The 24,281-nt window shown below is 41.2% G+C and overlaps 3 protein-coding genes across 4 annotated transcripts; 2 read left to right on the top strand and 1 right to left on the bottom strand.

The window, feature by feature from the left end:
- Positions 1-8,145: 8,145 nt before the first annotated feature.
- LOC121864915 (NADH dehydrogenase [ubiquinone] 1 beta subcomplex subunit 2, mitochondrial-like) lies at positions 8,146-10,833 on the top strand. Of its 2 annotated transcripts, XM_042364099.1 has the most exons (4): positions 8,146-8,295; positions 9,393-9,516; positions 10,376-10,480; positions 10,653-10,833. In XM_042364099.1, the coding sequence occupies exons 1-3, from the start codon at positions 8,210-8,212 to the stop codon at positions 10,448-10,450; spliced, it is 285 nt and encodes a 94-aa protein (XP_042220033.1). In that variant the 5' UTR covers positions 8,146-8,209; the 3' UTR covers positions 10,451-10,480; positions 10,653-10,833. The 2 variants fall into 2 exon arrangements, with proteins under 2 accessions (XP_042220033.1, XP_042220032.1); XM_042364098.1 differs by having other exon boundaries at positions 10,376-10,833.
- A 3,052-nt stretch (positions 10,834-13,885) lies between these two features.
- LOC121864914 lies at positions 13,886-15,996 on the bottom strand. The gene is made up of 4 exons (XM_042364097.1): positions 15,539-15,996; positions 14,968-15,143; positions 14,518-14,622; positions 13,886-14,077 (listed from the first exon to the last, which is right to left on the bottom strand). Exons 1-4 carry the CDS (start codon positions 15,983-15,985, stop codon positions 13,921-13,923), a joined length of 885 nt encoding a protein of 294 aa, XP_042220031.1. The 5' UTR covers positions 15,986-15,996; the 3' UTR covers positions 13,886-13,920.
- A 4,679-nt stretch (positions 15,997-20,675) lies between these two features.
- On the top strand, positions 20,676-24,220 carry LOC121864913 (ankyrin repeat domain-containing protein 49-like). Its single transcript, XM_042364096.1, has 3 exons — positions 20,676-20,965; positions 23,080-23,240; positions 23,793-24,220. Exons 1-3 carry the CDS (start codon positions 20,827-20,829, stop codon positions 24,138-24,140), a joined length of 648 nt encoding a protein of 215 aa, XP_042220030.1. The 5' UTR covers positions 20,676-20,826; the 3' UTR covers positions 24,141-24,220.
- Positions 24,221-24,281: the final 61 nt, after the last annotated feature.

Genomic DNA, 24,281 nt, shown 5'->3' with positions numbered 1-24,281 from the left:
GAGGGAGTAGATGGTGGGGGAGGGGGAGATGGTGGGGAGGGTAGATGGTGGGGGAGGGTAGATGGTGGGGAGGGGAGGGTAGATGGTGGGAGGGTAGATGGTGGGAGGGTAGATGGTGGGGAGGATAAGGAGGGAGATGGTGGGGAGGATAAGGAGGAGATGGTGGGAGGGTAGGGAGAGGAGATGGTGGGGAGGGTAGGGGAGGGTGGGAGGGAGGGGAGATGATGGGGGAGGGGAGACTGACTGACCTCACTGCTACCACCACCACCCTAAATCACTTTCTTTCCTCAATACCAAATAACATTATCGGATCACCTGAAGATTAACCACCCTAACCTAACCTAGCCTCTTATTCTGGGGCCTACCATACTATTCTGGAGTCTACCATACTATCCTGGGGGCCACCATACTATCCTGGGGTCTACCATACTATCCTGGGGTCTACCATACTATCCTGGGGTCTACCATACTATCCTGGGGTCTACCATACTATCCTGGGGTCTACCATACTATCCTGGGGCCTACAATACTATCCTGGGGTCTACCATACTATCCTGGGGTCTACCATATTATCCTGGGGCCTACCATACTATCCTGGGGTCTACCATACTATCCTGGGGTCCACCATATCACTGGGGTAGTCGCTATAAATCAAAAGAAAGACAGACAGACAGGATACGACCGACCAGTTTGCGATGTGAAAGTTTAGACCAGAGTGTACTGTAGAGTGCTCACCCACCCTCCCCTTCCCACCTCCCTCCTCTCCCCCCTCCCTTCACAAGGTTCCTTTTTTAAATGAAGTTGACCTTTCGTGGCCCAGTGTGAGTTATTTGTTTAGGGTAGTTTAGGGATTAAATGAGGTCAATAGTTTAGGTCCAGTTCTTTGGGTGAATATTTGGCCTAGTTTGGAATAGTAGTTTGTGTGTGTGTGTGTGTGTGCGTGTGTGTGTGTGTGTGTGTGTGTCAATAACTGTATCAACGTCGATGCCTAATCCGTCTCACAAATGTTATGTCAGTAAGATAAACCTCATATCCTTCTTGTGTGACAGTCCTTAATACTATGGCTGTGTAGTACTTACTGTGTCGTGGGCAGGAGGAGCAGCAGCAGAAGGAGGAGCAGCAGCAGGAGGAGCAGCAGCAGGAGGAGGAGCAGTAGCAGCAGTAGGTTCACGAGACACCAACACTAAAACACGTGTTACACTTCCAGGCACTGTTACCACCACTGACCACCACCAGCTCTGCCTCACACACACACAGACTACCTGCTGGGGGAGGCTGGTGTTACGCAGTTTCAGTTTCACAATAATTTTCAAATCAAGTTTCTCTCTCTCTCTCTCGGTTGTAAGTTTTCGATAAGTTATGACAGAGGTATTAAAGTTTACAGGTGGGTTATCGAGGTGTGTGTGTGCTGTTCCTATTAGATAACCAAAAGTGTTTCACAATAACTCTGCCTGGTTGAAGTCGCGTCGCTATGAGAGAAGGTGAACAGTCGTCGTCGTAGCCTCTTTGTCGCCGCTACCACTGACGACCACCGACTGACCTGCTGCTATAGTCACCATACTACCACACACTCACACACACACACGTCAACAAGACACATTTCGCTCACTCCCTGGCGTTGTACACGATGCCTCTCACCGACATACTGAGAGACGGACATCAAGTGGCCAGGTAACTACTGGGGCTGGTGGTAGGAGGGAGGGAGGGAGGGATGGAGGGAAGGAGGGGGGGGGGTCAACGAGGAATGGAGGAGGACGGAGGAACAGTTCAGTGGACCACCTGCACCACAACCCTAACCTCCACTTGCTCTGTTGACTGTCTCGTTGGTGGTATGGGGGGAGGCGGGGACTCGGGCTCTCCTACACTAGCGCCCCGCCCCACGCCATCCCCTCGACCAATCACCACGCGTTTATAAATAATATTTTTTTCGTATTCATTCCTCCCATCTTTCTCGTCTCTCTCTCTCTCTCTCAGTCGACCTTACTTAAAACTAGACGATATCGTTAGTCCTCTCGTTATGGTTATTGTTCCTGTACTGAAGAAGACAAGGGAGGCCTCTAGGTGACAATAACAGTAATTATGGTTTTTGTTATTTTTTTTTTCGCGATGACCAAGAGAGATGATTTCTCTGACAAGTGTTATGTGAACCTTTGGAGGATGGTGGTTTAACTCTTGTAGGACTGTGTTTTAACCTTTGGAGGACGATGGTTTATTGAAGGACGATGGTTTAACTCTTGTAGGACTGTGTTTTAACCTTTGGAGGACGATGGTATAAGCTCCTAATCTACCCCTCTCCTAACCTACCCTACCCTCTCCTACCCTACCCTACCCTACCCTCTCCTAACCTAACCTACCCTACCCTCTCATAACCTAACCTAACCTAAATATCTCTCTCAGCCTCGTCTCTCAGGTTGCATCTTTCTCAGTTCCCAACACAAATATTCCCTAAGTTTACCCCTGAGAGAAAAAGAGATTCGAACTAGCTCTTCCTAATCTCAAGGCGAGTATGGAGACCACTCAGCCACCGCCGCTACCTGAACACGTTATAGTCACATTATTCAGACTCACCTGCTTCCTGCACACACCTGTTGAGGCTCTGAACTTTCTCTTGGGTATGAGTTATTGGATATAGGCGACCTGTAACGGGTATATCAACGTCTGCCTCTGTTACATTCTTCTTATTTGTTAGTTTAAGTTGGGTATTGGACGATTGGCGTGGTTGATACAGGTAGGCGTGGTTATACAGGTAGGCGTGGTTATACAGGTAGGCGTGGTTATACAGGTAGGCGTGGTTATACAGGTAGGCGTGGTTATACAGGTAGGCGTGGTTATACAGGTAGGCGTGGTTATACAGGTAGGGGTTATACAGGTAGGCGTGGTTATACAGGTAGGTGTGGTTATACAGGTAGGCGTGGTTATACAGGTAGGCGTGGTTATGCAGGTAGGCGTGGTTATGCAGGTAGGTGTGGTTATACAGGTAGGCGTGGTTATACAGGTAAGCGTGGTTATGCAGGTAGGCGTGGTTATACAGGTAGGCGTGGTTATACAGGTAGTAACAGTGGGTGAATCATGTTGGACAGTAAGCAGTAGCCAGTGCTCAAGGTCTCTCTATGTTCAAGACAACCCACCTCCCAACCCACCTCCCAACCCACCCCCACCTACGAGCCCACCTACCTGGCCACCATACCTGTCCACCTACCTGGCTACCCTGGGGGAATACCTGGATGGTTCACAAGGCCACATCTCAGGAACGCAGGGTGCTAGGCTGTGCTGTGCTGTGCTGCTGGGTTATGCGTTGAGGCAGATTACACGAGGACCCTTGTGTGTGTATGTGTGTGTGTGTGTGTGTGTGTGTGTGTGTGTGTGTCAAGTGCTCCGAGTGAGAAATAAACAAACGTAAAACAAAGCCAAATTATCTCAGTGAGAGAGATATAGTTTTTTAAGAAAGAGGGGGAGAGGTAGAGGGGGCAGATTCTCATTTCTCTCTCAAAAATTACCTTCTTATACACGCTCTCCAGCCTCCCCCAGCCCCTCCCCCCTCAACCCCTCTCCAACCCTCCCCCCCCCTCACCCCCTCCCAACCCCTCACCCCCTCCCAACCCCTCACACCCTCCAACCCCTCACACTTAACATCACCGCCCTCCAAGGTACAGCTAAAACAAAAGGTCACGCTAACCTAACCTAACCCAACACAACTGAACCTAACCTAACCCAACCTCTTCACAGCATCAGTATTAAGTTACGTTACTTAATCACCAGGTAAAGGAAAAAAATAGTGTGTTTAATCCTCGGGTAAATTTTTAAACATTGATTAAATGGCATTGATTAATATAGAGACATTTAGCGGAGACACTTAACGGAGACACTTAACGGAGACACTTAACGGAGACACTTAACGGAGACACTTAACGGAGACACTTAACGGAGACACTTAACGGAGACACTTAACGGAGACACTTAACGGAGACACTTAACGGAGACACTTAACGGAGACACTTAACGAAGACACTTAACGGAGACACTTACTTAATACCACTTAGAAGGGGGACTACCACAGCGATGGTGGATCTACAACATGGCGACTCTACTAACCTTTTACACTCTGGTTCAGCTCTACCAGTTTTTTGCCCCAAAGAACGAAACGCAAGCAAGTACAGATGAGTTTGGGTGAGATGTCCGACAGTTTCATCTGTAAAAAAACGGACGAAGAATAACCCGTCAGTTTATGTCCGATTCCTGCGTCAGTCTTTTTATTTTTCTTTCTTTTTTTGTAGAGAAGGGAGGGTGAAAGGAGGGGTGAAAGGAGGGGTGAAGGGAGGGGTGAAGGGAGGGGTGAAAGGAGATAAGAGGTGGGGGAAGGAAGTTATAGTTCGGAAATTGAAGAAATTTAGGAGGATGTAAGAGAGGGCGGGCTGACCTCCGAGCTAAGCTAATAGTGTGTTAGGGTTGTGTCATGGGTTAGTTATTGTCTGTCGGTACAGGCACTAGACCTCCTACCCTATCCCATATATGGGTGTTTTAAGGGCCTTATTTCATATTCCGCCGACCCTATTGGCGGATGCTGGTCTAGGGAGGTTGTCTATTGCCTGGCCGTATAGATCGGGGGTGGTAATGGACCTTTTGAGATTTAGTTACTTTTTGGGAACCATGTATGGTTGTTGTCGTTATCTGGTGGGAGTCTTTGAAGGAGTTCTTGCTCTGATCGTTATATCTTTTGCCAGGTTCTGCTGGCCAGGGTGTGCAACTGCTGGTTGATGGGTTTTATTCTCAGGTCTCTATGTATCTCGGCTGTGGTTCTGGTCTGATGTGGTGGGTGAAGAATGGGTGGTAGGGTGGGTGGCACGGTGGGTGGTACGGTGGGTGGTACGGTGGATGGGTGAAGGATGGGTGGCACGGTGGGTGGTACGGTGGATGGGCTATGGATGGGCTATGGATGGGTGGTAAGGTGGGTGGTACGATGGGCGGGTGGTGTAGGTAGATGGGTGGTAAGGCGGGTGGGTAAAAATAAATTTGTATTTTAGTATAGTTACCCACAAACAATGGTCCGTTTTCTATACTAAGTCAATAGAAAACGCTGTCCTCCCGTAAATACTCCGAGAAGAAAGTAACAAGTTGAAAAGATAAATAACGCCGGGAAAAGCCTAAACCTAAACAATTAATTTCTTAGACTACTCTTGACTCATTAAATATAACTTAATATAACCAAACTATGGGTAGATTAGGCTTAGGTAAGGTTAAAACAGCGTTAGAGGAGATAATCTTAAGATGAAATAATCTGGGGACGATAATCTTCAAGTAATCCGAAGGTATCAGAGAATTTAATTGTTGAACACCAGCAAGTCACTTATCACGTCACTGTGTAAACGGAAGCACGTGGGGAGGCGAGGCGTCAGCTGTCTCTGGTTACACTCGGGAGTTAAACCCAAGTACATCCACAGAAATTCTTACAATAAATATTCCTCGTAACTAATATAAAATAACTTAAACGTAATTTATTGACAATAGTTTAAATACAGATATAACATTAAAATTACATTGAGACTCTACCTTAATTAGTCAGTTCGTTAAATAATAATTAACCCTTTCATTCTCTCTTTCTGCCCTATCATGGGACATAATATTCATAATAATAACAATGATGACAATGAGAATGATAACAATGACAACGATGATTGATAAATAGAAAGTTTTTAAAGTTTTTTTCTTTTGTCTTTGGCCAGTCATTATGATAAGACAGTATGAGAGAAGTGAACCTATGCATATACCACGACCATCACCATCACCCGAGGAGTGAAAGTTGAGGAGTCATCACCGTGGCCAGTACCAGACAGTGTTAAGGCCCTTCAGAACAACTATTTACACTTCTATCTTGACGCTTATTCTGCTTTTCCTTACTTTTATATTTTATTTTTGTATCTTGTATTTTGTGGTCACTATATTACATAATTATAAGCCTTTTGATGCCAATTTAGGTTGAGTTGTTATCTCTCACCTGTCACTCGCTTATGTCCAGTCTACCTGTCTATTTAACCATTTTATTTTTAGATGAATTAGATTTTTTCATCTCAATTCGTCACCACCGTGTTTAACTGAGAAGATTATGTGGGTGAAAGGAGTCTCTCTCTCTCTCTCTCTCTCTCTCTCTCTCTCTCTCTCTCTCTCTCTCTCTCTCTCTCTCTCTTTTTCCCTGGTTAAGTTAGTCATTCTCTCAACCTCTTCACCGCAACTCACAAAGTCCGTCATCCAAAAATTCACTTCTCATTTCAAATAAACTTTCATCTACTTTCACTCTTACAGACACGTGACGAAATAATAAGAATTAATTAGACATATCGTCCACCTAAAAGCTTTCAATTGTGGTAATGACTCAGAGTTCGCTAATTCTCTCTCTATTTTATTTGGATTCTTTTTAGGTTAGATGTGGTTAGGTTAGGTTAGGTTAGGTTAGGTTAGGTTAGGTTAGGTTAGGTTAGATGTGGTTAGGTTAGATGTGGTTAGGTTAGGTTAGGTTAGGTTAGGTGTGGTGGGGTAAGGTTTGGTTAGGTTAGGTTCGTTCTTGTTTGGTTTGGTTAGGTTATGTATTATTAGTCGGGTATTGATACTGATAAAGCAAGACTGTTTATTTCAAGTGACAGTTACCACTCAAATCACACACACAGTCACACAAACAAACACCACACACACACACGCACACAAACACCACACACACACACGCACACAAACACCACACACACACACAGTCACACTAACAAACACCACACACACACGCACACAAACAAACACCACACACACACACGCACACAAACACCACACACACACGCACACAAACAACACACACACACGCACACAAACACCACACACACACACGCACACAAACACCACACACACACACACGCACACAAACAAACACCACACACACACACGCACACAAACACCACACACACACACGCACACAAACACCACACACACACACGCACACAAACACCACACACACACACGCACAAACAAACACCACACACACACACGCACACAAACACCACACACACACACACGCACACAAACAAACACCACACACACACACGCACACAAACACCACACACACACACGCACACAAACACCACACACACACACGCACACAAACAAACACCACACACACACACGCACACAAACACCACACACACACACGCACACAAACACCACACACACACACGCACACAAACACCACACACACACACGCACACAAACACCACACACACACACGCACACAAACACCACACACACACACGCACAAACAAACACCACACACACACGCACACAACAAACACCACACACACACACGCACAAACAAACACCACACACACACACGCACACAAACACCACACACACACACACACACAAACCCAAAATAATAAGCAATTCAATATCTGGCTAATCAAATATTCATAATGACATAAGTTGTTTATTTTTCTTAAGCAAATATTCGTGTGTTTTACTTATGAAGACTGTGAGAAAAAAATAATTAGGTAGTTCTGGACAAGGTTTTTTATTTATTTATTTTTTCATTGGTGTTTTGTAATATTCTTAGTTGAGCTTTGTGTTTTAATGAAGCTGACTTTCTGATTTCACAAATGAGGAATAAAAATGTTTGGTTATTATTGGATTGACTTATTATCACACTGAAGACTTAATACATTGTCAAGGGGAGAAGCCTGAAAACCTATAATACTCCATCTGTCACTTACTAGGCTATACTGAGTGCATGGAATCCTATAGCTTTACTCAGACAAATTAGATAGTCACTCAACTTCCTGACAACACCAATAAATAGAATAATAAGGTATTTTAATATGCCATTCTAAACATATTCATAGTTTACCGTTAAACCCAAAAATAAACTTGTTAGTGAACACAGCCAAAATTGATTAATGTTAAAGAAAATTACAAACATCTATTTATAAGCATTACACTAACAATAAAATTATTAATAAATATACACAAAAACAGCTCTAGTATCAAAATAATACATATTTTTTATTTTTTTTATATATAAATAAACTTGCATGACTATAGAAATGAATAGATATCTATATCAATCTAAAGGGTTCTGTTCGTGGTACTTTTTGAGCATTCTCTCTGGCAGCAGTAACCCCCTCTAGCGGCTGATGAGTGAACTAGCCCCAGCTGATGAGGGACACCCTGGGGCCTCAAGATGTTTCCTCTCCGGCGAGCTATTAAACATGTCCCGGCCTTATGTAGAGGCTTTAAAACTTCCATTCCAAGACAAGGAGGAGGAACGTAAGTAATCCTACACGTGGCTTTCCTTAAGTATATATTGTAAGGGTTGAAAATATGAAATATATCCCCGTGAAATGTTTGGCCGAGAGACCACAGCCTTGTACCAGAGGAAATATTTATAAATTCCATATTTTAGGGACACAACATTATTCTAAGACAATCCACATAGTGTCAGAATTCTGGATTATAGCTTGTGTATCATATAATTAAGGCTGGACATGTTTTACTTGTTATTCCAAAGCAAACGATGTAATTAAACTAGCTCCTAAGTACAGGTCAGGTGGATTAGGTAGGTCAGGTTAGATTAGGTAGGTCAGGTAGATTAGGTAGGTCAGGTTAGATTAGGTAGGTCAGGTAGATTAGATAGGTCAGGTAGATTAGATAGGTCAGGTAGATTAGATAGGTCAGGTTAGATTAGGTAGGTCAGGTAGATTAGGTAGGTCAGGTAGATTAGGTAGGTCAGGTTAGCTTGGTTCATTTAATCTCCACTAAATCATACACTGTAGCGGTAGGTGATAGTGTGTATAAAAGCTCTTCAAGAAAAAATTGCAATTTCCTAAAACCGTCAAAATATTGGTTATGTCAAATAGAAAACAGATCATGTATTGAGAAAATTATTCCCTGATTAATAATAGTTTAAAAAGTGAATTAGTTTTGTAGAAGTGAATGTTAACCAAGGAATTAATTGAACAGAGATAGTGCAGGTATACAATGGTAAATAATAAGTTGATTTAATAAGAACACCATTACAAGTTTATTTCCATTGTCAGTATTAATTTTCCCATTGAATTATGAAATAGTAACCATTAAATTTTGTCGTAGTGTCTATAACCAAGTTGGAATGTACAGTAGCTAAAACAACTATCTGTGCAGGTGGGGGTCGATATGCTCCGAAATTTTATGTGTGGCCAGTGACAGCCCCTCATGCACCAAAATTTATCGTCCATGGTCTCATAATGTTTCCCACAAAGTATGCACAGATAGTTGTTTTAGCTACTGTACATATAGTCAACATTGTCTCTTCCTCTTGATCCCTATACTTACAAGACAATAGTTAATGACAAGACACTAGTTAATGAACGATGATGCTCTTACAGGTGGACTTACCGGACGTCTCCCGAGGCACCAGAGAAGGTGACACTATTGAAAGCAGAGGTTTTGGGAGGCTTCATGTGGTGGTGGATCCTCTATCATGTCTTTACTGAGCCAGAACATTTAACTGTAAGTAAATCTATCTCCTCTTCTCTTGTCTTCTCCTCTCTTCTCATTCTGTACAGATTTATATATGAAAATTAATATCTATTGTTTTTCTCAAGTCCATGTGTAGGTTTCAACTTAGGGACAGATTGTAATGATATAAATTCTTGTTTGTTCCCTGTGTTCTAAAGTTGATCACCAAATATGAATGTCACTTCATTTAGAATTTGTCGTGTTAGCATCTATTCATGTTTGGTAGAGGATATTGACAGTGCTGTAGTAGAATGCCTTGAAATACAGTAGGAAGTCGATATGCTTTGTTCTCTGACAGTACAGTATATTACACAGTTTTGAAGTCTGTCATATTTTAGTTGATTAATTAAGATAGATGCCTCCCATTCTATTAAATACTATACTATTTACAGGTTTCAATGCTTTTTTATTCTTGGATGTTACTTATCTTCATCTCTGGTCATTTGGCACAGTCTAAAGCATATTCTTAGCTTAGATAATTGGCTCTACCTGACTCACAATGTAACAGATAGATTTCAAATTTACTGGGGATTAAAATTATAGAGAAAAACAAATACCTGTACTTGGGAGTGAACGGTTATTAAAATTTTTACTCTTCCTGGTGAACCTGAACTAAGTGTGAGATACGCGTCAAATAGGTGTTGCAGTTCATTTGTTTATTGACGCTGGATCATCCTTTACAGAGTTTGGTGTTTAGATATTTACCTCATGTCTCTCGTAATATATTGTCTATGGATGCTTAAGCAGGGTAACTAAATGAATGGATGTACGGATATGTTATTTTGGTAGTTGATGATAATTTTTGTGTTTTTTATAATACAGATTTAAATTTTATTCATCTTTTTTTCAGGGTGAATTCCCCTTTCCCGACCCATCTAAGTGGACGAATAGTGAGCTTGGTATCCCAGCAGATGATGAAGACTGAAGGATATATACAAACATGAATTTTATTTAGGTTAGAAACTGTAAAACTGACTCATGTATACATAGATTGTTTATAAAGTAGTATTTACTAATGGGGAACTTTGAACAATGCAGCTGTAGATTTGATATATTGTAGTGATGAATGGTTGAAATAATGTTTCTTTGACCATTGTGTTTCTCTCTCTCTCTCCATACCACCTCAGGAGTAGACAGACATCCACCGTGTAACGTCCTGAAGAGGTTTTAAGGCCTACGACCAGATGTCATTTACAGAAATGTGAAAATGATTATTTATATAGTTTCTATCTTGTTATATTCATCCAATGGCTGTATGTCACTCAAGATTGTGCGAGTTTGTGTAAATACGTAAATAATTTCCTTAATTGAATGTGTTTCCATCTCTTCCTTGTGTAAATGGGTAATTAGTAGATGTACAGTAGTGTGATTTATTCTAGTTTATTAAAAGTGCAGATGTAGTTCATTCACTCCAGTTAGTTGTGGGACTAACAGATGGCCTTAAGCCTTAGGTTACATACCATACAGTAGACCATAAACAACTGGAGTGAAATTTATCAGTTAATATTATAGAACAATACATGAGAGTCCTGCTACCTGGGTGACATGATTAGTGCTGAAGCTAAATCAACTGTTAAAGAATCCAAAGTGGCTGGAAGGAATTTAAGGGAGATGTTTCTTTTAATTGTTGACTAGGGGATCCTGTCTCCATGTTAAAGAAAAGCTGTATGCAATCACTCGACCAGCTTGGAGTTTAGGGAGCTGTTTCTTGATTGTTGACGAGGAGATCTTATCTATGTGGGGGGAGAAGATTTAGACAGCCACTCAACCAGCATGAGAAATTAAAGAGGAAGACATATGACAAGTAGCCATGTTCAGTCTGCTTCACCGATCACCATTCGGCCACTGGAGTAATCATCTGTTATGGTGGTGGATCCTAGACAAATTTCACAAACTATTAACAGCAAGAAGGATCTCATTACTGTGAAATACTACTAAAAATCAGAACTAGCCAGCATAGCTTTGAAAATAGGCTGTAATATTGTAGGTACAAGTAGCTAGTAAGTTATTTCTTAAGTCAGATACAGTAGTATTTGTTATGTAGTTTAGTTTAGGTGAATGTTGTAACTAGTCTGTTGATTAGAAGTTCGTATTCCTGTTCTTCCTTTTATAAATTAAACACCTGATGAATGGTAATCCAAGCCACCTTCAGTTCATTAATTAACACCTGATGAATGGTAAGCCACAAGCCACCTTTAGTTCATTGACTATAGGGGAAAATTATGAAAGAAAGAAAACACAGAAATTGGGCGATTTTCTTTATTCATATTTACACAGAGGTAACAGATGGTAAGGGGGTTAGGGAAGTTCACGTCGGTGTTATAAGTCTAAGAAATTGGGTGCTTGTCGCCGTAGAATTACTGTCAGTCGGAATCCTTGTCCGTAAAGTCGTTAACAATTCCTCGTCCATAAATTAATTAACAATATTGTATTAAATAAAGTCAAAATCCTTTATGTATAATCCGACAAGTTTCTTCGTTATTTATAGTCATTGCGATAGTCAAAATCACCATTACATTAAAAGCAAGTCACTGTGTTAGCATTGTCGAAAATCTAAGTTAAAATTAAACACTGTAAAATAATATATATTGTCCATTCTTAATTTACCAGTCGGGCAAATGGCAACAGCTACATCACTGGCACTATCATACTGTACAAGCAAATCTATTATTCTTGTTAGATTCACTGTTAAGTCAAATGGCAATACTGTACCAAGATCTCTATTGGTGTCAAAACTCTACCATAAAGGTCTACATTGAATTATCTCGATACAGTACAAGTGTCGGCATTAAATGTCACTTGTACCATTTGTCAAGGTACATTATGTCCTGTTACTGTGATAGGTCTATACACTCATAATGTCGCCTCTTGAAGAAATTTTGTTTTAATATTTTTCAGTATTAAACTACAGTATATTAATAAATAACTTGATTAAAAAATTATGTAACTGTCGCTTGTATAAAGAGCAGTAAACAAGATGTTAAGTACAGTACTAAACAAAAGAGAATGAGTTTGGTTGGTCATCTTAAGTTGACCTGACTAATGCTATCACAAGCATCCACTGACAGACAAGATGTAGTGATTGGGGGAAATTTGTCTACCATGAAGTCATTGGATGTCACTATCATTGTTAACCAATCAGTGAGCAACTGTCATCCTTGGATCAGGGAGTGTGTTATGGTACACCTCTGGCTAAAGCTTAATATAATTACTTATACACTTATAAAATAAATAATAATAAATAACAAACTGAGGTACTTCCGCAGAGTTGGCAACATTGTGTAACCGGTATTTTTAAGGGAATAAAGGAGGGAAATGGTGGGAAACTTTCAACAGAACCAACCTGGTGGGGCCATATAAATAATTGTAGATGAAGAATGGTGTGTGAACTTGACTACTGCACAGTGTTGTCAGAAGGTTGAGACCCGAGAAGGCAGAACATGAAGGAGTGTGTTAATGATACTCCTGCTATCAGTCCTAGAGCTATAGCAGTGGAAGAGTTATGTAATTTTCTACACTTCTTGAACAGTGTTAAGTAGTACTGTACCAAAGTTGTGAAAATAAGGGCTAGTGTTTTTTCACTGATCCTGGTAGGGTGGCACTAGGAGAGCCCAACCCAACCTCGTCATTACTGCTTATTGCTGTCCTTCCAAGGAACAGTGAAAACATAAATGGTTATCTCAACAACCCCTTGTGGAATGGTAGCAAGTGTACACCGCCTACTCACACCACCCTACTGGAAAGGTGTATCAAAACAGTACACCCTATCAGAGCACAAGCAGTAGTAGAGGTAGCCTAACCTCACAACCCTCTGGAATATCAGCACCAGATGAGCTAACCAACTCCAACATCCCTGGAATGTCAGCACCAGATGAGCTAACCAACTCCAACATCCCTGGAATGTCAGCACCAGATGAGCTAACCAACTCCAACATCCCTGGAATGTCAGCACCAGATGAGCTAACCAACTCCAACATCCCTGGAATGTCAGCACCAGATGAGCTAATCCAACTCCAACATCCCTGGAATGTCAGCACCAGATGAGCTAACCAACTCCAACATCCCTGGAATGTCAGCACCAGATGAGCTAACCAACTCCAACATCCCTGGAATGTCAGCACCAGATGAGCTAACCAACTCCAACATCCCTGGAATGTCAGCACCAGATGAGCTAACCAACTCCAACATCCCTGGAATGTCAGCACCAGATGAGCTAACCAACTCCAACATCCCTGGAATGTCAGCACCAGATGAGCTAACCAACTCCAACATCCCTGGAATGTCAGCAGGAGTTTAATTAAGCACCACAAGTACTAGAGGAGAAGATGAAGACAGTCTGGTTGGTTCCAGTAGAGGAGAGTGACCCGGGTGAGGAGGTTGGTAACTGGGATGGTCTTATTGGACAGGAACAAGCCTAGTGAGGAGGTTGGTGAAGGAGATTGGGCACTTTGGGTAGATGGCGAAGCAGGAGCCATGGTGTTGACCGTAGTACTGAGCCGTGGTGTACTCGTCCACGCTGTTCTCCACCTCACTGTAAGACCCAGAGACCACCCTGGGAAACAGAACCATAGTCAAAATAAACAACTGTCTATGTACACTATACCTGCAGTGTCTGTGTATATTATATTCCCCCATTGTCTGTACAGTACAGTATACATACTATGTCAGTGTAAACTTGCGTGACAACTTTACTCAATTAATTACTATCTAATAATTAAATGACCATAGTTGCTACACCTGAACTGTGAGATGAAATGCAACCCGCCAAGGGAAAAGAATTGTTTTTGACGCAGTTAATGAGGATGTATCCACAGAATTTTTATGTACATCAACTCCGTTTCATTTCAAATACATGTAAGATAAATTTATTTATTCTTACAAGGAATTCAACTTCATGGGAGAGAAGGGAACAAATAGTATTATACAATATCAATGAAGTGAATATTCTTACTGAGTGAGGAGAGAGCACAACACATATGCTGCAATACTCACAAGAGGAGAAGGTTGACCACCTCTCCCAAGAGACCTTGTTGGAAGGGCATCTCGGCAACCTCGCAGATAGTCCTCAGGATGCAGGAGTGGCCATCGTAACCCAAGCTGCCGAGGTCAATGTAGGATATAGGAGAACTAAGGTCACCCGAGATGATCAGGAGTCATTCATATTGAACAGAAGAGGTCAAAATCATGGGTCAGTACAGAAGGAGAGCAACATGTAAGTGAGAACGACCTAGAGAGATATGAGACAGGAAAAGAAGAATCATAGAAAAAATATAAAGAGGAACTGAATACTCAATGAGACAAACTGTAAGATAGAGGAGGTTCAGTGAGACAAGAGAATGAGATAATCCAGTGAGAGAAAAACAAATACAGGCGGCACAATTCAGAGAAAACGGAAACGGAAATAATACAGGAGGTTGAGTGAGGGATCTGTGGTGATCTAACCTGTCGAGAAACTGCTCTGCTCCATGATAGAAGCCCATTCTGTTGGTGAGGCCACCACCCAGCTCTCTGCCGTAGTTGGCCGAGTTATTGGGCAGGTTAAACTTGTGTTGACTCGCTAACGCCAGTTTATCGGTGTCGCTCACGCCTACTACAGGAATCTGCAAGGTGACATCTACCTGTAAGGGGTGAGGAGTGGGGTTACTTACGTCGAGCAGTGGGTGTGCAAATAACAAAAATAATCCTATCAGACAGTCCCGCCTAATAAAAGTTCACGCACCGCAGTTGACATGATACTTGCTCGACCACAAACGGCAACAAAAGATCAGTCCTAGTGTTTCCTTAGTTCGTCCTGGAATTGTACAAGTATCAACTTGTCTTATGAGTCACTTTTAAGAAATATGTTCTCCTTTATTCCATGAATTTTGGTTAAATTCACAAATAAATACAGTACAACATACATATGCATCAATAAATGCATACCACTATCCATACGCAAACGGGAAGTCACGGTTTAACTGGTAAGTTTTTCACTAAGATTTGTTGCCAAGACGAAAGTGTAAAGATGACTTACACCAAGGACAGAGCCTGTAGGGAAGGCGACGAAGCGTCTCTTTCGGTACTTGGCCACCTTACTCTCCTCCGGGATGTTCTGCAGCCACTCAGGTTTGTCCAGCAAGTCGTCGTCTGACCTTACCATCACACTGTTTCTTGAGGGGTAGCTGGAGGCGATGGCCAGCACCACTATGTGCAGAACTACAGTTACCACCAACATAACCTGATACGTAAACTTGACCATGTTTCGTTTCTTAGCTTCACTGATGAACAACGCTGAGTATATCTGTATATCCGTACTTTGCATACACTGTCCACCAGAAGCGCTGCGGACGATCGGTTGGTGGTCACTGATGATGGCCACCGTATGCCACCCGTTCATATACTCGGTCATCTGCCACATTACTCTATTACCAGAAAATGACTTAATGAGCCGGAGACCTTCTCGTCCTGCAGTGACACACATTTAGCGTCGCCGTCGCCGGCTGCAAGATCTGGAGCAGGGTAGGAGCGGGCGAGCGAGAGTTGAAGGTAGCGTCTCCGGGAACACGGCAGCAACATTTGGCTCTGGACACGGTACAGCACTGTACTTGGTTATTCGGAGAAAGGTTTATTTAACCAAGTCATTAGAATTACTGGCGTACATCACTGCTTCACAGATAAACCTCAACAACTTTCTATAACTACTGTACATAGTCTGTAAGCGATGGCAGCACAGCCAATGTATAACGTTATAGTAGCTTATCATTAATCTTTTTTTTTGCCATTAACATTGATCAGTAAATGTTTAAAATCAATGTTATTTAATTTGTTAAAGTTACTATTATTTAGTTTAACCCTCGAGTGATAATATGTTGCTAATGACATGCCTGACGTTGTACACTCCTCCATACAAATGTTTGCCAATGACGCCAAGTTATTTCGGGAAATTAAGAACCAAGCGAACTGTGAAGAGCTGCAGAAGGACCTCTGTGGGCTCCAGGAATGGTCGAAGAAATGGCTGCTGAGATTCAATGTCACGAAGTGTAAGAGGATGCACCTGGGGCGTACCAACGGTAAGGAGGCGTATCATATGTCCCAACGGGATGAAGAAACTGCACTAGTTGAGACTGTGTGTGAGAAGGACCTAGGTGTGTATGTTGACAATGAGCTGAAGTTCTCGGGCCATTGTGAGAAGAAGGTAAATCAGGCAAATAAATTATTGGGTCTTATAAGAAGGTCGTTCAGATATCTAGACGGTCCGTCCTCGTAACGATCTTCAGGAGTGAAGTGCTTCCCCATCTGGAGTACTGTCATCCCATCTGGTCCCCGAGATATGCTAGGGACTGTCAGTTGGTTGAAAATGTTCAGAGGGCCACCAGACTGGTGCCTGCACTTCGGCACCTCAGCTACCCTGAGAGACTGGAGCGCCTGAACTTGCCTAGCTTATACTACAGACGGGCAAGGGGGGACCTAGTTGAGGTGTATAAGCATCTCAGGGGGCACTACTCAGTTGAGTGTCCTTACTTGGAGCTGGCGGACGCTCGCCCCACAAGGGGTCACAGCTCAAGATTGAAGAAGCCGCAAGTCCAGAAAACCGTGAGGGCAAACTTTTTCGGAGTGAGGGTTGTAAACTCTTGGAACAATCTACCAGTGAGTGTTGTGACGGCACCGAGTGTGAGCTCTTTCAAGACAAGACTTGACCAACACTGGAACGGGTTCAGGTACATTCAGGAGCCGGTGCATGCCCAGTATTTGCCAACAGTGCGTGACAGAGACGTGACCGATCGCCCGGGCGGCTAGCGAGCCGATCTTTTGGTGAAGAATATAAATGAAAAGAGACGTGACCGATCGCCCAAGCGGCTAACAAGCCGATCAGTGGCGAAGAGGATAAAAGTAAAAAAGTGGTGTACTGTAGTACAATAAAATACACCCTCCCCATGAGTTACGTTAGTACAACACTGACTTGTAGTGCTGTACTCAGTACTCTGTACTTGTTGAACTAGTGGGTTTTGTGTTATAATTATTTCCGGAATAGTGTTTTTGCTAACTTGAAATATGCACTAACAAATGGTAGCTACTTGGTAGCTACTAACATCAAATATTTCCAGGCATTATTTATATGATTGTATCCCTTCACACACACACACACACACACACACACACATATATATATATATATATATATATATATATATATATATATATATATATATATATATATATATATATATATATATATATATATACATATATATATAACTACAGTATACTGTAGTTTCGTGTTTACTCCTCGCTCTTCTCTTCCCCTAAGCTAAACCTGTGTAGCTCCTGTTTACTGCTGCACTGTACACACAACAGGTTTAGCATTACAGGATATACGCAGCATCTTGCTCTCTTTTTCAGATCACGTGAAGCTTAGCCCCTCAACTTATTCCACCTAAATATTGACCTCCCTAACGGTAACATCAGGGTGTTTAATCATCAGGTAAAATAAAGAGGTGGCTTGACTTAATGTGGTCCCATTTTAATTACAGATTTAATTCACATTTGTCAGTACCGCATCTAGGCTTTTGTAACTGATTCTGGCTGAAGTAACTTACATAACGAGAGAAACTGCGACGCGATGTTAGGTGAAGGTGTTCTCAAGTTCTTCAACCTCCTCACACTGTATACAACGACTATTTATTAGTGTGGCGTTTCTGCCTAATGATGTAGATTACAATCTCTTACACCATACTTAAGTGAGATATGGTAGGTCTCGACATGCTCACAACTCCGCCACGAATAATATTATTACTCCATTCCTATTGTGTGTTTATGGACGCCAAAGTAATCTACCACATAGTGAAGAATTGATTCCGCTCCCCAGTCCTAGTATCAAGTATGGAAACCCAACATTTACCAACAAGGAAGAAGTGAAAAGTAAAAACGACATTATCACTTACCCAAATGACAAAGAACGTCAACCCATAGTTTCTAGTTCTCCCAAAATAATTATATTTTTTAAAAGAGCAAAATTTCTTTCTGTCGTTTTACATCAGGGCGTCTTAAAAGCAGTATTGAACGCGTACTTTCCATCCTCTTTATGTAGGAATAAAGTACGTATATACAAGTCGCATCCCTTATTGTAAAGATGAATGAAGGGGTCAAGATTAGTTTATCTAAAGGAACTGGTCAGATTATTCAGTGTATAATTTCCATCACTATCACCCATTATCTCGGTGATCACGGAAAAAATCTTTAACCGGAAGTTTATTTTGAACAGATAGTTGATAAATGAAGCTGTATAGACTTTACTGTATTTAACAACGTTGTCTACACACCTGGTCTCATCCAACACACAAACAGCGTCACATGTACCAGAGACCTACATTATCCTCATATTCTCACGGCTCACAAACTTTTGTAGAGCACACAATGTCGGAGATCTATAATAGCGTAACGGGATAATAACTAAATAACTACTAACTGTAAATCCTCGATGACAATGACAATCACCGGAAGCGTTCAGGTGAACCGAGCACGAGCACGATAGGCTGTAGTCAAGTCTGAGTTTCTTCAATGAATGAACTTTCCCTCAGTTATACCCGGAAGTTGAAGTTTTCACTGAGTTGTTCTGGCGTTGTGCGGCTAGGAATGTTCTCTGGAAATATACCAGGTTGTAGAAGCAGAAACATACTGTCAGCTTTAAGCATCAGCAGTCTGTACCCAGCTAACAAAACTGAGAAAATACCGTGACAACATTGTCTTAACACTGATAACGTTATATTCTTTACAACGTTGAGGCAAAATCACACAACTTGTGAGGCTTCACCTTTTGGATACCACTGAGGCGCTGCCCCTGGACTGATGGAAGCATGTGTGAACCCTACATCCTGGACACTCGAGGGGGCAATCCTCACCCCCATCTGTCTTGTGTATGAGAGGTAAGATAAGTTAAGCAGAGCACAGTTTGCCTCACCCGTCACCCCACCCCTTAAGTAAAACCCAAATCCATTGGCCACTGTACATAAGAATGGAGGAAACTGTACTACTAGTGTGGATTTTGATGGTCTGACTGTAACAGCTGAGCCTACAGTATATAGACTTATACTTTGGTAATTTTGATGATATGTACTATTTTTTACCTAATGAATTAAATCGTTTTACTATTAACGCCAGGTGAGACTCGTGTTGCCAAGATAGGCGTCACCTGTGACTCAAGCCTAGAAACCTATCTGTTGCTGCACAAAAATGTGGGATAGTGGGTTGTCATGCTACTGATTCCGCTGATGAAGACAATTGTACGTCTAGTTGAGATGGGAAGCTTAGAAAGTCGACATTCCAATCTTACATGCCCAGTACCTGCCAACAGTGTGTCACAAGAATGTTTACAAGACCAGCTGCCACAGTACCAGCAGATCTACAGTTAATCTCAATGTTGACTCTATGTTTCTTATGTTTCAGTGTTGAAAGCTTTTGTCAATCGCTCCCAGATTCCACCATATGTAACTTATCATCTCTGTTCATTGTATATTTTCAGCCTTCGGGCTGCCATATTATCTTAATAAATCGTTAATTATTATTATTATTGTTAACAGAGAGCCGGTACATGACTAATACTTGCCAACAGTACGTGACAGAGACGTGACCGATCGCCCAAGCGGCCTTATGTAGCTGTGATTATTGTCATCATTTGAAGAATGCCATGTAGAGATCATAACCAACAAAAGACGACACGACAGTACCGTACCTAGTGAGACGTTTCCCGAATGGTCATTTAAGTTTAGTGCTAGTCACCGCTCACTGGTGACTTGGAATAATAATCTACCTAATTGGCCCTTACTTTGTTAATATATGGGAATAGACTAGGGCTCTCACGAAACCTGAAAAAAAAAAAATAATATATATATATATATATATATATATATATATATATATATATATATATATATATATATATATATATATATATATATATATATATATATATATATATATATATATATATATAAAAGTAATGTAACTACTCGCTACACTATGTACTACAAAACCAATGTGATTTATGTATGATTGTCTTGCTTAATACGTATTCCTGAGTGCATGTATAATAGAAGCACAGCAATATTAGAGTACCTGGTTGAGCCGTAAAAGAAAATGGACCCAAACAGCTGCTGAGGTGATATTTGTTTTGATCGGCGCGGCGAGGGAGGTAAGTGTTGGCGTGTCCATGGACGTGAGTATTACCATCCATCACCGCTGAATTCCTGCGGTGCGGAGTTACCCGTGTCTTGTGATAGGAATTATGTCTAGAAGTAACTGAGTTATTTAAATAACTTTGCGCTGATGAGTGACAACGAAGAGAGCGAAGAGGCTGCATGTGAGATGGGTAGCGAGGACATAGAGGAGCCGGAGAGACCCCTGGTGTGGACGTCTGGTTGGGACGACGAGAGCAACGACGTGGAGGCCGACCCTGACCCCCATGGTGCGTCCTGCCCTCATGAGTACCTTGGCCTTCCACGTGCTGCCTTATGAGTTATCCATTTTTTGTAGCCCACTTCTCGTCACCAGCATGTTGGTCACAGTTGTAGTGTGAGCTGTATCACTTACACCCATATTTTAGAACACAGGTTCCGTGGAGAGTCCATCACCAGCCACAATTGAGTTTTCGAGCGCTTCTTATCTTTGTTAAAACTCAAGTTTAGGCATAACTTAGCTGCCCATAATTAAAATATTTTCATTACATGATTTACAATCTATGGTTTGCCAGAGATGTTTTTCACATGGAAAAAAATAAGATAATTGGTAAAAGTACCTTTATGGTAAAAAGTTGGTCCTTCAAATATGAAATTAGTTTGAGATGGCCAGATGGTTCTCAGTTTGTTTACTGAAATTGTGATATTTTTGCAAGTTATTGGAGGGTTCTTACACTTTTGCTTTGTCCAGCTTAATGAAAGACACAGCTGAGTGCCTTACTTGTCAATCCTCCTAGTTAATGAAGAGGAGTAAGGGACACTCTGAAACAGGAGCACGTGTTAACCAGCCACTTTAGAAATTTTTGTATTGAAGTTAATGTCTTTCTTGTCTCAAAAATATCCCCCCAACGTGATAAGGATTTGCCATTTTTATACCATAGTGTGAAATTGTCATGTAAACGATGAAAATTGCATCACCAAATTTACATAAATACTTAGAACAAAATTATAACAAATGTTTAAAATATTGAAAACATTTATCATATTTTTATTTTTTATCATGTGAAAACCATCAAAACTAGGAAAAATTTCACAGAACAATGAAATTCTTGTTTAAATGAACTGCAGCCGTATTGATGGACTATGTTGTTAGGTTAGGTTATGTTGCATTTGGTTTGGTTAGGTAAGGTAAGGTTAGCCTGAAAGAAACAATCTTAGTAACTATCATCGTACGGTCTGCCCAACACACATTAGGCTGCCGTACTAATATTACAGTGGTTTATGGTGGGTTTTATATAGGTTCCCATCCCAGTGTGAAATTTAGAGCATTGGGAACATTATTTATACTACTACTAATAATAAACAACAAAAATGCCTCAAAACCTCACTAGGAGGATGCCACTTTTTATATTTTATTTGGTTAATGCCAGACAATGTTATCTGGCACTGAGGGGAGTCTGTACACACTGGGGTTAAGATATTGAATCACCCATCATAATACTGTCCATCATTCTTCCTCTTGTCAGAATCATGTATAGCTGTAGATGACTGTGCTTGATGATGTAGTTAATATTATCATCAGTGTAAGTGTAAACAGTTGTCATTATAATCATAAGAATCAATTAAACAGCGATACGTTTAATCTCAAATGCCCCTTTTGTTGTGATCAGCTACTTGCCAGCAACACTTATTTAGATTCATTATAGATACACAAATATCATAACTCCTCAGACCATATATAAGTTTTAGCACAGTACTGTTTGTCAGTTTTCATTAAAAATATATTTATCTCTTGGATAATTCTGCCCTTTATTTTGGAAAGATGGCCTGATGAATTCTATCAACTCCCATGTGTAATCTTGACACATTTCATGCATCCTTTACTTAAGCTGCATGTCACCTTCAAGTGTTCTGCACCGTAAGGAAAAGTCTGATACCCATATTTTGTCACATAATTCTCCATGTCTTCTTCCAGTCCAAGAAAAGTTTTTGCAGGGAAATGAAATCCTGAAGGGGCAGTTGTTAATGTACAGTATTCTTGGGTTGTCCTTCAAGAGGGTTCGTTATGATTAGCTTAGTGGAAGGTGATGGTTATGTGGTGGTCAAGTAATTATTTGGTAGTCCTTGATATTTTCTTTAACAAGATTACAGGTTAAGAATTACTGTACATATCCCTCCAGTTCTACATCATAGATCTTAGTGATTTAGCGTACAATAAATTTTAATGGGCCGTCTTATTAGGAATTATCCCACGCTGATTTAATGCTTGTGTAGAATTACTATTAATAAATAGTATTTCTATATACGGTACAGTACATATGTTATTGATTTGTGTAGAAATGCTGAATGTTGTACAAACATCATGACAATTGTAAACATTTGATGATTTTTTTTTTTTTTGTAGCAACACCTGAACGTGAAATCCTGTGGGCGTGTGAGAATGGGAAACAGAGTCTTGTTGAGGAAATCTTGCAGCAACATCCAGAAGCAATAAGTGCAACAGACTCTGATGGATACACTCCCCTCCATCGGGCAGCGTACAGTGATTTCCCTGATATAATTAAGGTGAGTCGGGTGTGTAACGAGAAAGTGATGCAGTATTTACCATATACTGTGCAGTGGGCCATATCATGTTTACAGTTAATGTGTAAATAAAATTAAGGTTGATTGTTTATTTAAGAAGTAGCAGGTTGATGCCATTTATCATTAAGGAAGGGGAAATGGGTAGACGGGTAAGAGAAGGTACAGCAGATAAGTCACCTCTGGCCAGTGTATCACTAGAGGGCGTGTAACATATGTTCCTTGGGTAGTAATCCAGGTATCATTGTTGCCTCCTTCCTCCATTTTAAGAACTGGCTTTAAATACATACATGTATTGCCAAGGTAATGCAAGGCACAGCTGTTAAAGACGAATTGTTCAGGGACTGCATCAAATGGGGTCAACATTATTTGTTCCTTCATCCCTGTAGCACTCATCAGGCTGTGTCGGGGTGATTTAGCTGTTTGTATCTTGTTGGTCATAACTTATGATTTCACACTATATTTAACAAAAAAAAAATCTCCCTTTGAAATAAATGCTGAAAATTCTGGTGTATTCATATTTGATTATTTTTGCAGCTACTTCTGAGTGCTGGTGCATCAGTAAATGCAAAGACTGTGGATGGATGGAGCGCTCTGCACTCAGCTTGTCGTTGGAATCACTTTGACTGTGTTGTGATTTTGATTGATGGGGGAAGTGATGTAAATGGTGTTACCAACAGTGGGCAGACACCTCTCCATGTTGCTGCCATTAACCCTCAGGCACACCAGACGCTGCAGCTGCTGTTGATGAACTGCATGGTGAAGCCTCTCCTCACCAACAGTAACGGAGAGACGGCTAAAGACCTGGCAATGAGGAGCGGGCCTCACGGATACTTGTTCGAAGTCACTGACCCGGTGTTGAACGTTTGTGAAGACCACGAGTGAAGAAGCAGTTCCTGGGTGTTGATCTTATGTTTGGAACTTTTACCTGGAAAATTATTTACAGAGTAAAATGTTACACATCGCTTATTAGTTTAATTATATTTTTATATGAAGAGCAGTGCCTGTGATGACTGTAAGTTAAGG

The sequence above is a fragment of the Homarus americanus genome, unplaced genomic scaffold (assembly GCF_018991925.1).
Source record: "Homarus americanus isolate GMGI-L3 unplaced genomic scaffold, GMGI_Hamer_2.0 scaffold2539, whole genome shotgun sequence".
Classification (NCBI taxonomy): Eukaryota; Metazoa; Arthropoda; class Malacostraca; order Decapoda; family Nephropidae; genus Homarus; species Homarus americanus.
Note: the sequence above shows the minus strand (reverse complement) of the source record. Positions and strands in the feature narration are given on the sequence as shown.

Bases quoted from the DNA above. Each gene is read 5' to 3' on its own strand.
- LOC121864915 (XM_042364099.1), top strand. From the start codon at position 8,210: ATGTTTCCTCTCCGGCGAGCTATTAAACATGTCCCGGCCTTATGTAGA. The intron at 8,296-9,392 runs GTAAGTAATCCT...ATGCTCTTACAG, and splicing joins CCAAGACAAGGAGGAGGAAC to GTGGACTTACCGGACGTCTC. The intron at 9,517-10,375 runs GTAAGTAAATCT...TCTTTTTTTCAG, and splicing joins CTGAGCCAGAACATTTAACT to GGTGAATTCCCCTTTCCCGA.
- LOC121864914 (XM_042364097.1), bottom strand. From the start codon at position 15,985: ATGTGTGTCACTGCAGGACGAGAAGGTCTCCGGCTCATTAAGTCATTT. The intron at 15,144-15,538 runs GTAAGTCATCTT...CACCCCTTACAG, and splicing joins CTACAGGCTCTGTCCTTGGT to GTAGATGTCACCTTGCAGAT. The intron at 14,078-14,517 runs GTGAGTATTGCA...TCTGTTTCCCAG, and splicing joins GTGGTCAACCTTCTCCTCTT to GGTGGTCTCTGGGTCTTACA.
- LOC121864913 (XM_042364096.1), top strand. From the start codon at position 20,827: ATGAGTGACAACGAAGAGAGCGAAGAGGCTGCATGTGAGATGGGTAGC. The intron at 20,966-23,079 runs GTGCGTCCTGCC...TTTTTTTTGTAG, and splicing joins GGCCGACCCTGACCCCCATG to CAACACCTGAACGTGAAATC. The intron at 23,241-23,792 runs GTGAGTCGGGTG...TTATTTTTGCAG, and splicing joins ATTTCCCTGATATAATTAAG to CTACTTCTGAGTGCTGGTGC.